The following is a 19354-nucleotide window of genomic DNA, read 5'->3' on the forward strand; positions in this document are numbered from 1 at the left end:
TGCTCATTAAAACAATAATTATTACTCCAATTTTTTTTGACTCCATTGATTTTTTGGTTTACGTTTAACCCTTCATTTTATTAAAAAAGTATATAATTATTGGCTTTTTATTATGATTTGATTTATTACTAAGGTAACTTTTATTTGGAGAAAATTTTTGAATAAGATAAAGGGTTAAACCTAAACTAAAAAATCAACGGCGTAAAAAAAACTGAAGAAAGTATTATATTAGGAACTTTATTAAGAAATTTATAAGGATATTAGAAGAGACAAAAGAGAAAAATGCCCAATTCGGGACGTTCCCCTTTTCCATCCCGGTCACGTAGTAGGAACGGTACAAGTGGCACGTCCAAACACCACAACTCACATCGGAGGACAAGTATTCGCTGACACGTGGAGATCAGTTAATCGGGCCCACTCACCCGTCGCGCAGCCCGTCACGTGACGTGTACGCGGAACACGAACCGTAGTAAATAACTGACTCGAGTCGACCCCACCCTCCTCCCCCACAAAATCCGGAGCGGCGATTTCAACCATCAGGTTCGATTCTGACACCGCCGCCGCCGCCGTCGGTGGTAGGGTTCCGCGATGGAGCAGCCCTCCTCCGCCTCCTCGCCGGCTGCGGCGCCGAGGCGGTCGCCGGCGATGATGAAGCTGCGGAGGGAGACGCTGGAGTCGGTGCTGGATGAGCTACGGCGGGCGCTTGATGGCCTGCGCGAGGGCGGCGAGCTCGGCGCGTCTCGCGCTGACGACTCCCCGAGAGGCATTAACGGTGGAGAAGAGGAGCCGACGGATAGCGAGGAAGGCGGCGACGGGGGAGGAGCCGGAGTTGGTGATGACGACCCGGCGCTGTCGCTGGCGGGCGACTCTGACGGTGAGACGGGCCAGGTGAGGAGTCGTGATTCCTTCCGATTTGGTGTCAACTTGCTGCCAATTGGCATTAATTTGCCGCAACCTGCTTCCGAGTTGCGATGATCCAACTAACTTCGCTACATGTTCAGTTTATCATTTAACTAATTCGATTAGTCATGCATTTAGATTTGTCAACGTGATATGCCTTGTTTTCGCAATGCGGGTTCAATACTACTGTTTCGTGTTCTCTTTGATGGCCTAGTGCATTGGTGTGATAGTAATTTTTGATAAGGAAGGGTGGCTTGTTGTATGGAGTTAGTTCATATACTTATACGATGAATCCTATGTACTATAATATCATGAGCATGATGTACACTTGCACGTGTTGATTAGTTAGTCAATACTACATACTGATGCAGTTTTAAGACATGCCTAGCTGGTCTGCTCCGTCTAGCTGTTTGGTTGTTAACTAAAAATTTATCACACATATCCTCAGGCAATAGTGTTTAGTGTTTGTTTTCTGTCACAACTCTAACTTGCGTACTTTTAGTCGCATGGTCCACGTATCATTTACTATATTTTCTTTCTAAGCTTAATTAATTATTTCATTTGCCACAAATGTATGGCAACAGCAGCGGTTTAGGGGTGGTCCAAGTGGTCCCTAGACCACCCTTCATTTTGACCAAGAAGAACCCCCATATATAATATTTTATATTATATTCTTTTGTAACTTTAGAATTTTAGTGGATTTATGAGGTGATGAGATATTATTCCATATTCAAATTTTGTGTGATATATATATATATATATATATATATATATATATATATATATATATATATATATATATATATATATATATATATATATATATATATGAAGCCTCTATCCTATTACCAGGTGTAGCTACTCTCTTCATGTCTAAGGTGCAGAAACACCTCTATACATATTTCTTCTCTCTTCCAACAAAAAGTACAAACTCTATACATATAGTTATATCATTCACATGAGATTTAATAGTGTCCATACTTTCTGTTGGGTGGGAGCAGAAACAGTTATGAAAATGTTTTTCATCGTAGACGTGCAGGGAGTAGCTACACCTAATAGTAAGATATAATTTATATATATATATATATAAAATCTATGTGTTGCAACGAGATTTTATTAAAACATATCATTAGCATATTATGAAAGTAGAGTTAATAAAAATGAATTGATATATAGGTCTTAGTTATTTTTTATTTCAAAAAATAGGAGGAAGTTAGTGGTGAGGTAGGTGACAGATTCCCCATCATCACTATTTCCTTTTATAGGAGTGTGTGTGTTAATATCACCCAACAAAAAAATTCTGCAGTTGCCACCGGACGGGAACACAAAAAGTTAGTTACCTTAGTAAACTATATATGTAGATGTTAGTTTCCAGCCAAACAAGCATGTTTAGTGGTTTAGTGATGAATGGAGAAGTGGAAATCCAGTTTTGGTAAGAGACCGAAATATAGAACAACTCTTTCTATATAGTTATGAATGTGTGTAAATCCTCGAAAATAAATACCCATTCTGCTTTTTAATGTTTAAAGTTGTTGATTTTTTGGCATATGTTTGATTATTTGTCTTATTCAAAAAGTCTATGTGAATATTCAAATTTATAAGCTCTGTTTAAAGTACTTCAAATAATAAAACAAATCACAACAAAATAAATGATAGGCACGTACTTTTTAAAATAAGATAAATGCTCAAATATGTACGTAAAAGTCAATGGCGTCAAACGTTAAAATTTGGAGCAAGTACATTTCACCTGCTAACGTTGTTTTCAGTTCTGTAAGAACATATATGTGCTACTTTAGGCTAGTCATCTTTGTAGTTTTATATACCAGAAAGAAAACATCCTAACAGGGGATAAGGAGTAGAAATGTGAAGAACTGATTAGTCTCATTACAACTATATAGATCTCTCTTCATGTGATACAGAGCATATTCAGGTTTCATTATGTTCATTTTTATGTGAATCTGTCCTAAGTTTAGAATTACTACTTTTATCTTTGCAGATACGTGATCTTAAATCTACATTTGAATCACCCCATTTTTTTCAAAAAGTTGATGAAATTCAGAAGTCACTGTATCAAAAAGACGCAGGTATGCCTTTACTGAATGGATTTGTTATTTTTTATGATGTGTAAGCTATCGCATATATGGAAGCTGAAATAACGGTTTCCACCTTGTATGTTATGAATTCCCCTGCAACGGAGGGTTACCATACTCCAAAACTTCATTGACTGGTCTTTGCCACAGTGGAACAAGATCCATCATGGAATATAGTAATGGCGGTAGATTCGTGGGAAGGTGATGACTTTGATGATGGATACGTTCTTGTTAAGAACGATGATGCAACTGAGGGGATGGCTTTCTTTGTAGCCACATACATATCATCGCTTAAAACAGCCAATGTGAGTGATCCCTATCATTAATATTTTTACTCCAATCTATACATCAGTTTTCTTATTTCATTGCCCATGATTCACTGAATAACCTTGCTTAATATCTTGTTCACTGTGATAATTTCGAGAATCATTAGTTTTTATGTAGTGCATATCATGTACTTACCTCTTAAATAAGATATGTCCCACTCACCATATTTTGAACATGATCTAGTTTTTGCCCTCGTCTTAATTTTGTTTATGTTCCTGTAAGTATTATATATCGCTTTTCTGCCTAAAATTCATCACTGGACTATCATTTGTTTGTGCGTGAGATATGTTTCATATATTTGATGCCTCAAACTTGATGCTGTACAGGAATGTTCCCCCGATCAAATTAGAAAAGGTTTGTTTCTCTTTTCTTAATTCAGATAAATGGCTAGTTCAATCATTGGGATGAATATTTCAATGCTGAAGTTGCTTGTCATTCTTTTGGCAGCCCTCAAGAAGACATTTTCAGCTCGAAAGAGAAAAGGTAAACTTAGGAAGGCATGGGATGGGTCAAAAGTTATTTATAATGTAGCTTCATGGAGTGCCACAGCTATTGGGTAAGTTGTTCCACTAGTGTCTTATTATTGTCAATATTCTTTACATATTATTCGCTTGCACAAGGATAGCCTCCAAGTTGAGTAGTGTTGAATCAATCTTCTTGTCACTAAAGTGTTGGAAGCATCCCAATAGGACTTAGTTTCCTATCCAAGCTTCAGTATCAGCCTTTTGGCACACTGCATAAGTTTTTGTAGGATGCCCATGAGCTCGTCAAACAGAATACTGTCAATAAATATCTCGAGTCTTGAGTATTCATCTCAGTCCTCCATTATGTAGTCTATTGGCTCTTTCAACCTGGTTATGCTAGGTTAGTGGACAAACCTCACAAAGTTATCCTGAAATTATGAGGGCCATCTGAGATATCACTTCCAATCTTAAGTCCAAAATATCATAATCTACTGTGTTACTGAACTGTATCTAAAGAAAAAAAAAAAGGCCTTACCTGCACTCATTTATTTACAAGAACTTCATTTCAACCTTGCAGCATCTACCATAATCAAACAGTTCTTAAGGTGGCAACAACAGCCTTTCGGACGTCGTGCAGCGTGATATCCAAATTTCTTTGAATGACCGCTATTACCGGAATGCTTCCCGTCATCATGAGGTCTAATACTAATGTAAAAGCACTTCAACTCTGATGCTAGAAGCTCTATTCATTGTTCTGCCACTGTAAGCTTAATATTTTTTCGACCTAACTGTCAATATACCATTCTTTTGAATAAAGTTAGTGTTGGAATTAACCTCTGCTAGTTTGGTTGGAAATCAAAAAAGTATAAGGGATGACATAGTCATTAATTGGAACAAAGTAATTCATGCGGGGTACACGTTCGTCCCGCTGCTATTTGTCTGCAATTCAACATAAAATCTATACTCTAAAAGTACAATGTTGCGGCAGTCATGCCATCTGCAACCGATTAAAAAAAAACTAATTGCTCATTGGAACAATGCATGGCCCAGCCATCGGTATCGTTCCTTTTATTCCAAAGCCCACCCAATTTTACACAGATCCAGACCGGAAACTCTAAGCAGCAAGCATATCCTCGTCTACATTGCATTCTCCGAGGTAAACCTTGATGCTTCGAGGAGAACCACAGCTGCCTTCTGCTATGAGCGCTCTATCATTGGCTGCCATGTGCTGAATTATTTTGTAGATCATCTCAATCTGATGCAACAAATGAAAAGGAACGATGAAATGGTAAATGGTCAGTCTGAGTTGCAGCTCGCAATGAATCTATCGATAGTAACAGGAAAAGTTGGGTCAGAAATGAAATATTACATCTTCAGGGCAATGGCAGCGCTCTGCTATTTGATCCAGCGTCAACGGCTCAGCGGGATCCTTGCAGCTGAAAAAGATAGCAACAAAGAACAAAGCAAGTAATCAACAGAAATCCTGGAACCACCTAGAATTGCAGAATTGCAAGAGACATCGAAGAGTGTACATGCAGAACAGGGAGTAAAAGAAATTTCATGTCTTTAGTTGAACATAGTGATAAAACAAGTTTAAGAGATGTGCTGGAATTTTTACACATGCTATGAATTGTTTTATAAGAAAGAGATGTTCAAGTGATGTAGGAACATTTGTTTTTGCTTAAATTACTATGCACAAACCAGTAGAGAAATAATAGAAAAATGTAATAAAGATATGACATGCCTGGCCTCATTCAGAACAGTCAGCACCCTCTTCTGAAGTGCCAATACTTCTCCTGCTGCCTTTTTCCCAGCCTCAACACCTGTACAACACATACCACAAATAAATCATATGAACAAATATTGCTACAAAAGAATACTTATACAGCTTTAGCTTGTTTTGAAAACTGTACCAGGCTGATGATAGGCATTGATATTTATTAGAGAAGCATATATCCCCACAGCACGTTCATAGAGTGCAACCAGTGCTCCAACAGCCCTAGGAGTAACCTCTTGGACAGTAACAGAGATGGATTCTCGCTCATTAGCATAGAGAGCAGAACGGGTCCCCTGAAAAATATTGCTTTCATTTATCACTTATTTGGTAAACGAATTATTATAATTCTATATCTTAAAAGCTGGACATCAACCTGTAACATCCCGAACAAATAGTCACCACATGTAACTCCAGGTTCAAGCTCCCAGTCATGACCAGGAGGCCTGTCACGCAAAACCTCGATAAAAGTAACGAAGAAGTTGTGTACACCTTCTCTCAGCTGCTGAATGTAGCTGTAACCAGATGTAACCACATAAGATTTTGCAATTTAACTAACAACTCTACATTAATTGCTGGAGATAAACGGGCCAAAAGCTTACGCATGCTGATCTGTGCTTCCTTTGTTGCCATACACTGTTAGCCCTTGATTAACCTGCCATTCAATATTTATATGCTTATTGAGGCAAACTATTGGAGACAGAATTTGGTTTGAAACTAGTCAGAGTACCATCAGTTACAGTGATAATAAAAAGGGAAGGATGTGTACCCGATTGCCATCAAGGTCAAATTCTTTGCCAAGAGATTCCATAACAAGTTGTTGCAAATATCTACTCAAAAGTAGCAAACTATCCTTGTAAGGCAGTACAACCATATCCTGGAGATGTCCAGCTCAAAACTAAAAATAATGCACAAAAAAGGAGGACCAAAAACTTAAACTGAAGATGTAATCAATAATGCAAACCTTATTTCCTATTCCTTCTGATGCCCAATACCAGCACAATGCAAGTAAGGCTGCTGGATTTTCCTTAACCTGAACGAGTGGATAGCAACATCTTGATATATCCTCAACAGTCAATTTTATAACTAAAGAAAAAACTGTATGAACTTTTGTATCATACCACAGTATTCCTGGTTTCCTCGTCCATTAGTGCCGCGCCAACTAACATTTCTTTGATATCAATACCCTGGCAAGCAAATTCGTGTTAATCTGACAGTACATGAAAGTTCATTTCTCAGCAATAAAGGAGAAAAGGGCATCACTGACCTGCAAAGCAGCTGGAAGCAAACCCACAGCTGACATTTCTGATGTCCTTCCACCAACCCAGTCAAACATGGGAAATCTAGCTAACCATCCCTCTATCCTGGCAGTATTGTCTAATAAAGAATTTTCTTGAGTAATTGCAACACCCTGCATAGTAGTTTATGCTGTCACATAATGATCTGTTACCACTATATATATATATATATATATATATAATGATCTTTATATCTTGAGTAACATTATCCATGTTAATATCATGTCACAGAAATGGATCCAGAGCAACCCATACACATGCCCTAGTTATAAACACTGGTTGTTTGCTTGTAAAAACAAGAGAAACGACATTGTACCAGTGTTTTTCTATCATCAGCTTAAGTAATAAAATCGAGAAATTTGACTAGTGCTCCCCTATTGCAAAATAAAACTAGATAAAGTGAGGGACAGTTCTACTGGGATTTGATAAAGTAGAGGTATTCTAGTGTGAAATGAGTGAAAAATGAAGTTATTTTGGGATAGATGGAGTACTTACGATTGTAGTTTAAATTAGCCCCAAATGTACATTTTCCATTTTGTCAATAAAGAACATCAAAGTAGTAAAGGAGTCCAAGGTAAAAACCTGTTTCGAGAATTCTAGACCAGCATCCCGAAAGGCCTTTTGTACTTCTAGCAGACCATTCCGGGTTTCAGGTGTGCCTCCACTCTGCAAGCATAGAGAAGCATAAATATAATAATTTGCTGAAGAAGGGAGAAGAGAATGTGAACAAGGAAAACGAACAAGGCATCTACCTTAGAAATTACAATTACAAGAGTAGATGCAAGCTCCGGTCCTAGTTGAGCAATTTGATGGTCGATTCCAGCAGGATCAGTGTTGTCAATAAATCTTATCTGAGACATCAAGCAGGACAAGAGGTGAGGTTACTGCTACATGAGTAATATCACAATCTACAAAATGGGAAATGAGTTCAAAGTACATTGCATGGAGCCATGGATACATAAGTAGGGGTGTACCTTCAGTGGGGGGTTGTCAGGTGCAAGTGCCTCAGAAACAAATTGAGGCCCCAAAGCTGATCCTCCAATTCCTATTGAGAGTACTTGGGTAAAACGTCCAGCTGGAGATGACGGGGGCCTAATCTGCATTTCCAAGAAATGACTTAGTTAAGAGTGTTTGTCAAGATTATATAAAAAAAAAAAAGAAGTAGCAAAAGTCTAAATAAGCAACACTTGATAAGCCTCTATCTATTACACAATGCACATTTCCCAATACCCATTCTTGGCAATCACCAAAACGCAGGTGCCACCTTCTCTGAAATGCAACCCTTCGCACAAAGCTTAATTAAGTTGAAAGGCGCACTAATTTTACACAAATATACAATAGGCTTCGTCTGCTTATGCGCTCCTAGCCTCGCTATTGGGGAATCGCAATCCAGAATTAACCTTTTTATTGTGGCAGAGCTAGGGATATCGAAGAGTAACACCAGACAACCAACTAATTCCAGAGAGTCCAGACACCTAGCAGCAATAGTCATTAGTATCTCTAGCAACTAGGAACATTTGCAATGACCTTGCCGGAGATTATGTCGTGGGAGAAGGCGAGGATGCGGTCGAGGGTGGTCTCGATCTTGGTGCGGAGGAAGGAGTTGGGGGCGAGGCCGGGGTCGCGGAGCCAGTAGTGGCCAACCATGCGCCCCTCGTCAGGGTTGGCGATGGCGCCCTTCTCGAGCTCCCGCATCGCCGTGAAGGCCTGCTGCATCCGCGGCTCCATCCGATGCAGGAACTCCTCCGTGAACCCCATCCGGCTCACGTCCACGAACAGGCCGAGCTCCTTGTGCTGGTACAGCCACTCCACGTACCGCTCCCACAGTTTGATCGGGTCCTTCTCCACGGCGGCCCGGGCGTGGCCGCCGTTCTGCCCAGGCTTGGATGCGAGCGGCGAAGCCGGAGTAGGGGAAGGCTGCTGCGACGAGGACGAGCGGGAGAGGTCCGCGATGGAGTGGGGCGCCCGGAGGCGGAGGTGGGAAGGGCGGAGGAGGAGCTGCCGCCGCAGCCGGAGCCTGCACGCCGCCGACGACGGCGGCGCCGCTGCGCCGGAGATGGACGCCATCGCCGCCGCCGGAGTCTCACCAGGTAGTTCCCGCTCCGGCTCTCCTACGAGCTCACGCGCATCTAACTCCGACGAGAGAGAGAGAGAGAGAGGAAGAGGGGGCGATGGTCTCGTTTCGCCTTGGAGTCCACGACGAGTTTGGTGGCATCGCGGGGCTTGGCTTTATCTGTGGGGAAGACGAAGACACAGGTGGACCCCCTGCCACGTCACCCGTAGGGACCCACCTGTCATCGAGCAACCCCGTGGCCCACACGTCAGCGTCTGGCGTGGCACGACGGGTGGGATCTGGCCTCTCCGGCTCGCCAGCGCGTTGCGAGCGACGGCGGGGAGGCGGCCCCACGTGGCAGGCGCGGAAAAATCTCGGCGGCGAGAGGTGGTGGCAGCTGGGTGCCAATGGTAGGTGGGCCTGGGGATCTTTTTGCGAGTTGGACGCGACAGAGTACGGGACAAAGCTTACATACATACAAACACGGTAAAAAAAAGCGAGAGATATTTGCTAAATTTTGTTTTGAATTTTGATCTCTAATTCGGCTGTGGTTTCTATTTCTCAACGGCTGCTGTTACCTTTTCTGGAATTTTGCTGGTTCTTGTCAATTGGATGGCTGGATGTTGACCCTCGCGATCGCAAGTGTAGTGAGCAGAAGCAATTTACGGCGTGTGGTGTTGCTTCTCCCTTGCTGAATAGGGGCCGTCGAGGGATTGTGGCATGATTGTGATGGCGCTTTCGTCTCACCCCTGTTTTTTGAGACATGGTTTTGACGGCCATCGTGCAGCACGTGTGACCGTGTTGTCGTGTACTCGTGTACTGAACATTGTTCGATTTGTTAAAAAAAAAAGGCAATTCAAAACTGCATGTTTGACTGTTTGCGTCAATCCTTTGGAACACAAATAGTTCTGCAGAAACCTACCTGCAGACGCACTAATCTACCTCCAGTTTATTTTCGATGATAAGGTAAAGACCATTTTTAGCCTTTGAACTTTGCTCAAACTCCATTTTTCACCTTGAAATATAAAACGATAATTTTCAGCCTCAACTTTTAAAACTGGATTAAAAAAATACATTGGCACAGGTTTTTGTTGAGAGGTTTTGTTTCTTTTCCCACTTTATTCTCTTGTTATGCATATGTTGTTGACAAATGTCACTTAATTAGGTCGACAGCCATGAGACTAACCTAATTTAGGGGTTGTTTAGATGGGACGAGTTTAGCCCCATGTCACATCGGATGTTTGGACACTAATCTGAAGTATTAAACATAGACTAATAAAAAATTTAATTTAATAGATAAGAGCTAATCCACGAGATGATTTTTTTAAGCCTAATTATTCCATAATTAGTAAATGTTTACTGTAGTATCATATAGACTAATTATGGATTAATTAGGCTCATTAGATTCGTCTCACGAATTAGTCCAAGATTATAGATGTGTTTTATTAAAAGTCTAGATTTACTATTTATAATAAGTGTCTAAACATCTGATATAACTAGGGACTAAAAATAAGTCCATAGAAACAAACGCCCCCTTAAGCTCATGCTAATGAATACTAACTACTGTAGTATACATGAAAACCAGAACGATATATAATTTACTGGTCTTTAAGCTGAGTGATAAATAGACTTTGAGCAAAGTTCCATGGCTAAAAGAAATAAAAAATAGAACACCCCCCCCCCCCCCCCTCCTTTGTCAATGCGAACCTCAGCTGACCTATTATTGCCCAGTCCCATCCCTAATGGTCGTCCCACACGTTTGAAAAGCCCAATATTGCTGCCTCATGCTGAGCGCTAATGGCCGCTTAGTCTTAAGGAAAGGGATTGGCTCCTCACTTCACTGATAAGCTACAGGCCAACTGATTGCGTCAGTACTCCAGGTGCTCATCGCAGTGCAGCTACTATTCCGGCTGCTAAGTTGAGTTGTTGACCTTGCCTTTCTACATTCTCAGGAGTCAAGCGTGTGGACAGGCAATATCCAACAAGCGTGATTACCCACTAGATTTCACAGAATATTCGGATGGAAGAGAACTCTCAATTGGGTTGGTTGCTTGGTGAAGCCAGGTAGGGCGAATAGAGAATATTCGCAACACAAAGGTTGGGGTCCAATCTAAAGCAAAACTAAATCGGTCACAGGAACCTAGGCACGACCCTGTCAATGTTCAGCAACTCTTGTTGGAGCCATTTGACAGGGACGTCAGCCATCCGGCCCAGCCGTGTATGGTCATGAATTATGTGTGATTTCGAAGGGTAGCAGCCCCTAACAGGCTAAAAGGACAACATGACCGATGGCATTCAAAGATTGTATGCAAGAAAGCATGACTTCGCATTCGCAATTCGCAGCCCCTAGCCTTGATTTCAACGGAAGCAAAGGAAAGGTGATAACTAATTATTCGGAACCAGCAATAAAGCCCTAAGATAACATACTGCCTGTTCATAACAACTTTTCGAAGAAAAATACATGGGTGCCCATTAAACTTCTGGAGGACCTTTTGAGATTCACTGACCGTGTGTAGGAGAACTACTCAGTCACCACGAGATCCAAGTATCTGCTTCTTAATGGAGCCAATTCTGGTGATCAATTCATCCCGATTTTCCTGCACCAGAAAAAGTAGTAGAAATGTAAGTAAAAGTCCATTTAATAGGACATGAGTATTTGGAACAGATATTAAACTGATCACCTTAAAAATTAAATATCGCGAGGTGAACCAAACTGTGAATCCAAGGCCGACTACTTCCATCACCTGAGGAACCTGCATGTGACAGCGATAATCACAACTTCCATGCATATGACAATAGTGATAAAGAGTCTACAGTGCTTCCATAGCTTGTTCAAGAAAAGTCATAAAACTGGCTAAATTTTTAAAGGTGAGGTAACTGCCAGTTGCTCCAGTCATAGAAAGCAGTTGGAGACCTGGAGTTTGGAGAGCTGACACAGCCCGATATGTGGCCAAATTTGGTACCACCAGCAAGTCTGTATTGCCTTCAAAAACTATATCTTGCTTTGTCTAGTGTAATTTTAAAAATAAAGCACTGATCTCTCCTTACTTCTTATCATGTAATTTTACACAAATAAAATCATGATGTGTATGTGCGTGCACGTGAGAGAATCAGAGTTGCATACCACAGGGATTGAATCAAGTGCAGAAACAACAATCGATGAAATCCAGATAGTGACAAGAGCAGATGTCCCATAAACAAGAGCAGTATATGAATTTTCGGAGTCCAACTGCATAAGGTTTATAGGGATCAGCGACAGTAAAATGCATCCATGACAGATGAAACATTGGACGGAATACTCTAAGGAAAACTGCATATGAAATATTATGCATAGCAATGGAAAGAAACAAGACACACAAAAGTACAAAACTGGTATGGACCTAGACAACCTGAGATTTCTTGAAAGCATGAAGTAACAATATAGGAATTATGACATCAAAATTAGTAACATTTTGGATAAATTAAACAGGAATCAGGAACAAAACGATTTTTTAAAAAAACAATAGTTGCGCTGACAAATCTGAAAGTAATCTTACAACGAAAAATGTTAACTATTGTGTAATCCATGGAACAATTGCATTCTGAATGAAAAGAACAAAGTGTACCGCATATTCCTTGTGTAAGATTCAAACAGTAAGTAAATGGCAGATGCCTTCCCTAAACCATAAAAGATATTGTAACCAAGTAATCAGATATTCTGGTACACCAAATTTACTGTTTGCTATTTTTTTCCGTTTGAAAAAGGGCCTATAGACCATTTCTAGTATCACAGAAAATGTTTTTTTTATTTTTCTGAATGTTTGTACCTTAACAAAAAAAAACAGTACAAGGTTTCTATGATAGTTAATAACAGAAAAAAGAACATCTACAAATTTACACTCATCGGACTGCTAAAGCCTAAAGGAATATACTTGCAACTCTGCTAAGTGCTACCGAGTAATATACATGCTGAATTAAAACAGTAGCAACATTTACTCCTGTCTCTATTGAGACGATGGTCAAGACGCGTCATAAAAAAGTGAAAGAAATCGAAATCAAGACGGAAATCTTCGCCATCCACACCTAAATCATTCGTTTCAGATCAGCAATGCAACAAACAACCACGCGAGCGTGCTCACCTCGACGCCAATCTGGTTAAGGACATTCCAGGAAGCCGATTCGCCCTGCATCTGGACCTCCCCATCCCCATCATTCACCTCCCGGCCAAAACCCTCCCACCCCTCCCGCTTAGCCGGCGCTGGCTCCGCGGCCTTCTCGGAGATCAGCACCCTGAAATCGTCCGAGTCCTTCGCCCGCACGGCCAGCGAAGAGGCCCCAGGGCGGCCGCGGCCAAAACCTTCGCGGGTCAACGAAGCTAGGGTTTTAGCTCTCCCAGCACCCAATGCCGCGGGAGATTCGAGCAAAGAAAGCACCGTGCCCGGCGTGCGTGCGTGCGTACCTTGGTTTGGCAGCGAGGCCCGAAGAGGGAGGCGCACGAGCGCGGCGGCGGCGGCGGCGGGGGCCATCTCGGATGCGGTCCAAGCTCTCGGGGGTTCTCTGCGCGGTGGTGGCGGGCGGAAGAGGGTGGCGAGGTTTCTGGGCGGAGCTCGCGGCCGCCGCCTCCTCACTGGTTGTCTGTATGCGGCGGCGACAGAGCAGAGCAGTCAATCTGCGGGTTTGGGCTGGGCCGGCAGAGTGGCGGCGGTGCGCAGCTTTTTGGGCTTTTTTATCGAAACGGCGGATGGAGCAAAGTGAGTGGAAAGAGTGGTGGGCTTTTCTCTCTCTCTCTCCTCTCTCGTGTTCTTCCAGGCTGAACTGCTTCTCCTGTTCTTCCGGAAGGTACCCCTCCGTGAAAAGCATTTACATCCAACATCGAGATAGCGTGGTTTTAGGTTCTGAACATGATAAAAAATCGATATTTAGACGAAAACACGCTTAACACATAGGAATCTGCGGCTGAGCACTACGAATATTCATTTTTAGTTGAATGAGAGAAATAACATGAAAGGTCGTAAATATCCATGGTCCCACGTATCAGTTCTCTCGTATTTCTTCCATCTTTATCTATGTAAAATATACCTCAATGACGGACTCAAGAATTCATGTATGAGTATTCATAGTTATAAACAATTATATTATACAAATATAAAAATTGTGTTGATTATGGTGGCTAGTATGAGGCGCTACGTAGAGTGCTAACTGGTAGGTTCCTGGAAGACAGGGAGGGGCGGTGGATGGTGAGATGACAACACAGCGTGACCACAATATGGTAGTGGGCTAAGTACAATACAAAAGAAGCCGATGAAAGTTCTAGGGTTTGATCCGTACCTTCTCCACCATGCATGACACCTCTTCTACTGGCGGGGATAGGGAGGGCTCGGGTGATGGGGATGAAGAATATGAAGGCTTCTATGACAGGGAGAGGGAGGGATGGACCAGCCATTGGTGAGAGCGATAAAGACGTCGTTAACCCAACGAGGATGAGTGGGAGTGAGGGATTAGGAATGTCCTCAGTTCACCTGTAAGGTCACGACTCACACTATACTTAGAGCTGATCCATCAATCTATGGTCTTCAACTTGAGCCTTGAGTGAAGCTACGCAACTTTGCAGAGGCATGTGTTGCTCTACGACACCACATACTTGACCTCTACGTTAGCTCAACTTCGAGCTAGCAACCCATGGCCACTAGATAGCTCACTGTGTTGGGCGTAGCCTCTATGTTGGCTCAGCTTCGAACTGGCAACATATGGCCACTAGATAGTTCATAGTGTTGGGCGTAGCGACGTAGCATTAGTCAAGAGATATTGTTTAAACCAAGAGATACAAGAGATACTCCCTCCATCCCACAAAAAGCGATTTCTAGAGCGGAGGTGTTGTCCCAATATGAATCAATCTGTACTCCAAACATCAAGAAACATCGTTCATTCATGATTAGAGATGTACCCCCTACTAACATCAAGAAACATCGTTCATTCATGATTAGAGATGTACCCCCTACTCAAAAAACTAATATTACTTTCGATGTGAATGCATGCTGTAGTAGTATTTAATATGGGCATTTTGATATTTTGTTTCTAGTACTAAATTTGTCTAACGATTCTATGAATTGGTTTAGAGTAAATTCCCTGTATACACCTGCAAACTCACTCAATCTCATCTATATCCCTGCAATTTACCCAGTACTTCCTATACCCCTCAAATTTTAATTTGATCCCTTCTATACCCCTGCCGTTATATTTTCCTTTATTTCACTGTTAAGTTTGTGACAAATGACTTCAATGTCCTCGATGATTTAGGTTTGAATATATATAAGCTTGAAAAACAATTGAAATTTTTATTTGAGTGCATAGTACTCCTTCCATATTTTTTATATGATGTTGTTGACTTTTAGATCCATATTTGACCTTTCATCTTATTCAAAAAAATTATATAATTATTAATTATTTTGTTATAATATGATTTATTATTATAGGAACTTTAGGTATGCTTTATAATTTTGCATATTTAGATATAAAATTTTGAATAAGACGAATGATCAAACATAGATTCAAAAGCCAACGGTGTCATATAAAAATACGGAGGGAGTATGTGCATTTTACGTAACTAATGAGACAAACATAATTAGTGCAGAAAATTTTGACATAAATTTTAAAAATAAAACAATATAATAAATTAATTTTTATTTGAGATTTAATAGGACAATATATTTTTTATTAGGAACACTTAAAAAATATCGTGAAAATTGGTAGTACTATCTTTATATGAACACTCATTATTTTTATGAATTTTTAAAAACAAAATAAATACATATTTTTATTTTATTATCTATAAATATTTTTTCATAAATAATGTATCGCATAGTAAATTCATAACTACTAATAGCTTCATGAGATAAACTTTTACATTTTTAATAATGTAATTCGTACATTTATATGTTTATCTAAACGGTAAAATGATCAATTTTATAGAAATTAGACGGTCAACTAACATGAGTGGTATGGAAAGCATCAAAACATAATTTTGGGGGTATACAAGAAAGTAAGCAAAATTCAAGGATATAGAAGAGATTAGCCAAAAATTAAGATGCATACAAGGGATTAATCCATTGGTTTAAAGTGGGACGGAGGGAGTATGAAATAAGTAACATGTGGGTCATGGGTATTTTTGACATGTCCATCTTTTTTTTCTTTTATTTAAGAATATTTTAATTGGAGCGATGTCCATTAGTAAAAAATCCACAGTTTAAGAGTGACTTTCTTAAAAGAAAGTTTGATTTTACCATGTCCAAGAGCTAAAACCACACATTTGCAATGCAATACGGTGTTTTTATTTAATGTAGTGTGCCCTGAACAAATCTTATATATTGACACAACTATCTAGTGCACCTGTGTGGAGTCACCACACCAATCTTATATATTGGAGTCACCACACCAATCTCTCGATGGTTAGGTTCAGCCTAGGCTTGTGTAGTTAAGGTTGTTGTACATGACATTAGGTGGTGTTTAGATTGAGAAAATTTTTAGAAGAAGTGTCACGTCAAATGTTTGATCAGATGTTAGAATGGGTTTTCGGACATAAATGAAAAAACGAATTTCACGGCTAGCCTAAAAACCGCGAGACGAATCTTTTGAGCCTAATTAATCCGTCATTAGCACATGTTGGTTACTGTAGTACTTATGGCTAATCATGGGCTAATTAGGCTCAAAAGATTCGTCTCAAGATTTCTTCCGTAAGTGTGCACTTACTTTTTTGGTTCATCTATGTTTAATGTTTTATTTAAGTGTCTAAAAAATTTAATGTGACATTTTTTTTAAAAAAAAGTTAGGAACTTAAGGCCTTAGTCGAGCAGTCAGTTAGAGATTGTGGTCGTAGGTTCCCTCGAGGAGAGGGTGTTGCCAGCAATATTGCGCACAACTGAAAAGTATCCCAAGTAAATTGGCTACTCCAGTTTTATAGCCTAGGGAAAAAGATCAGTTAATTATGTTCGGTCTTTCTCAGTTTTTTTTAATGCTTTTGATGCTCGGTCGCTCGTCTATTCGCTCAATAGTTAGGTGCAAAGATAAGGTTAATGTTTGATGGTTGACTATATATGTAACGAAAAATTTTATAGTGCTTGAAAAATATTTAAATATATCAAATTTTTAGCGTAAAATTTTGATACCTTAATGTAACGAGTAATTGTAGATATGAATTTTTACATTAGAAAAATGGTGCGTCAAAAAAAAGCTTGTACGCACATTTGGCTTTTCAATCTAACCCATCACGGTAATTATTTCGCTAACAGCTCTAACAAAATTCACTTTTGTATTGTCTCATGGCAGATATCATCCCTGGTCCTAGAACAACCATGCGTGCAAAGAAGCTGGAGCAAATCGCTACCACTGCTCCTATGTTTCATATTGAGCAAAATCAACATGCATGCTTCATGTTAAAAGTTTTTTTTTAATATTTTTGAAAAAAATCCCAACATAGCATATTTTTAGTGTAAAAAATTAATACATTAAGATACCATGTATCTTGATATAACAGAATTTTATACTAAAGTTTTGTATACCTCACTATACTTTTTAAGGATTATAAAAAAACTCTGTGTTAAACCGATGGTCCCAATTATCAGGCGCACTACTCTGCTTCCCTCCAAAAAAGAAAAGAATGCGTTCTCAAAAAAAAAAAAAAAAAAAAGAATGCTGGCTATCTGCCTAGCTGTTCTGCTCGTCCTTGAGGCTTGCGAGCATCCTGCAGTTCGTGTTTTGCTGAAGGAAGTACTGCTAGCTAGCTGGTGTTGTTTTCGCGTAACCCAATCCGGTCCCCGAGGCGCATGCATATACATGTCCTGCAACATCTTCTTGGGCCTCCCATGCTCTCGCCGTATATTAATCATGTCAGAAATGAGAGGACTGAAACTTGGATTAAACTCTCCATGAACTCGAGCTATTGTTCAGTAGGAGTGTTAATTAATGGATTATGTATGGCTGAAAGAGAAGGCGGCCGGCCGGTGAGCCGGCGCGGATTGTGGCGGCGCAGAGGCTGTGCCTGCCGGCCTGTGCGTCGCCGGCGGGATGTCCTGGTCGACCGGCAACGTCTCGATCGTCGGCGCATGCACCGGGCCCGTCGATCGAAATATGCGCGTATATTGTATTGCGTATTTGCATTCGCATATTCTCACGGTGGTCATCATCCACTGATCAATCGATGAAATCGATCGAGAAATGAGAAAGCAACAAAAAGAAATACAGATGTTGCAGAAGAGAAGAAAAGGGATAGATCAAGAAGGGAGATGTCCTGCTATGCTGATACATGCATGGTCGTGCTTATTGCAAGTAGATAATTTGCATTCTGGCGTGTAAGTATTCGTATATATTCCCCGTGTCTAATGCTGCAGGATTGATTCATGCGTGCCAACGTGTGTGTGCGTGGAGTTAGTAAACCACCTCGTGCAATACGAAGCATATACAAATCAGATATATTATGAGTGTCTATATATTATTAAGACCAAGGCACGTACATCCAGATCTAGGTGCTCACTGTATATGTACTGCGTGTATATTCAGAGATGCAGCTTCTACAAATTTAACTGGTGTTCTGATCTCGGAGAGTTGGTGTTCTGGATTATATGGAACATCTAGGTAATTCTCTGCGTCTAGTTTTTGTTTTTCAGTACCTCAAATGTATTTGTGCCAGCATGGAAATTACACACTAGCCTAAAAGCATGTGGGCAATATAGATCTGGCAGTAAGCTGAAAACAGCAATTGAGCAATAGAGATTTGTTGATAATGATAAACCTATAACTAATTAATCCCATGTGCAGTTACTTTTATTGTATTCTGCTACATTTCGCAGTAGTGTGCAACTGTGCATACGAGCAGTACTGCTGCTCGCAATGTTGACTTGATCGAGTCAGGCACACATGAAAATGCTCGAGGGCAAAGACAAAGGTAAAAAAAAAGTTTCATCTTCGTTTCTAGGCTTGGACGGTAGCAGTACACTACAAATACTTGACTAAGCCACTCCTTAACCACACCTTCATGTTTGCAGTAAAGAAACCGAGAGCATACCGACGATTCCATTTGGCCCAACAATGCCTCGGTTCATGTGTAGTTAATAGAGCATGTACTGCCTGCATTGCATTGGACTTGGAGTTGGCAGATCAGTCAAATAAGAAAAGCCAATGACACCTTCCTGTCACCTGTTTTGTTTTTACTGTCTTGTAACCTTCTCTTCTGACTTTTTAGATCTTGCAGGGCCTTATATACAGATGAGCTGCAGACGCCACACACTGCATATATGCATGACCAGAAACATCTTCCCCAGAACCGATGCAATACAACATGCATGCATGAAGTGTGACTGGTTGATTAGGGTACTAGGGATCCGTGATTGCATAGAGTATGATACTTCAAGTCAAAACAATTACGGACCAACTATAGCTATTTGCAGGGAAATTAAAGTGTAACCCCGCCATGGACA

The 19354-nt window shown here is 40.6% G+C and overlaps 3 protein-coding genes across 3 annotated transcripts; 1 reads left to right on the forward strand and 2 right to left on the reverse strand.

Moving 5' to 3' along the window:
- The first annotated feature begins 515 nt into the window (after positions 1-515).
- Positions 516-4640, forward strand: LOC102717924. The gene is made up of 6 exons (XM_006660651.3): positions 516-888; positions 2897-2984; positions 3141-3295; positions 3644-3671; positions 3765-3873; positions 4359-4640. Exons 1-6 carry the CDS (start codon positions 589-591, stop codon positions 4438-4440), a joined length of 762 nt encoding a protein of 253 aa, XP_006660714.1. The 5' UTR covers positions 516-588; the 3' UTR covers positions 4441-4640.
- Positions 4637-9051, reverse strand: LOC102718204 (glucose-6-phosphate isomerase 1, chloroplastic-like). Its single transcript, XM_006660652.3, has 14 exons — positions 8381-9051; positions 7828-7950; positions 7606-7704; positions 7436-7519; positions 6823-6966; positions 6677-6742; positions 6520-6588; positions 6325-6432; positions 6158-6210; positions 5932-6070; positions 5695-5851; positions 5526-5604; positions 5151-5217; positions 4637-5036 (listed from the first exon to the last, which is right to left on the reverse strand). The coding sequence occupies exons 1-14, from the start codon at positions 8918-8920 to the stop codon at positions 4896-4898; spliced, it is 1869 nt and encodes a 622-aa protein (XP_006660715.1). The 5' UTR covers positions 8921-9051; the 3' UTR covers positions 4637-4895.
- Positions 9052-11288: 2237 nt separating this feature from the next.
- Positions 11289-13529, reverse strand: LOC102712471 (protein CURVATURE THYLAKOID 1D, chloroplastic-like). The gene is made up of 5 exons (XM_015840900.2): positions 13345-13529; positions 13025-13242; positions 12031-12135; positions 11588-11659; positions 11289-11503 (listed from the first exon to the last, which is right to left on the reverse strand). The coding sequence occupies exons 1-5, from the start codon at positions 13409-13411 to the stop codon at positions 11432-11434; spliced, it is 534 nt and encodes a 177-aa protein (XP_015696386.2). The 5' UTR covers positions 13412-13529; the 3' UTR covers positions 11289-11431.
- Positions 13530-19354: the final 5825 nt, after the last annotated feature.

This window comes from Oryza brachyantha, chromosome 9 (genome assembly GCF_000231095.2).
Source record: "Oryza brachyantha chromosome 9, ObraRS2, whole genome shotgun sequence".
NCBI classification, from domain to species: Eukaryota; Viridiplantae; Streptophyta; class Magnoliopsida; order Poales; family Poaceae; genus Oryza; species Oryza brachyantha.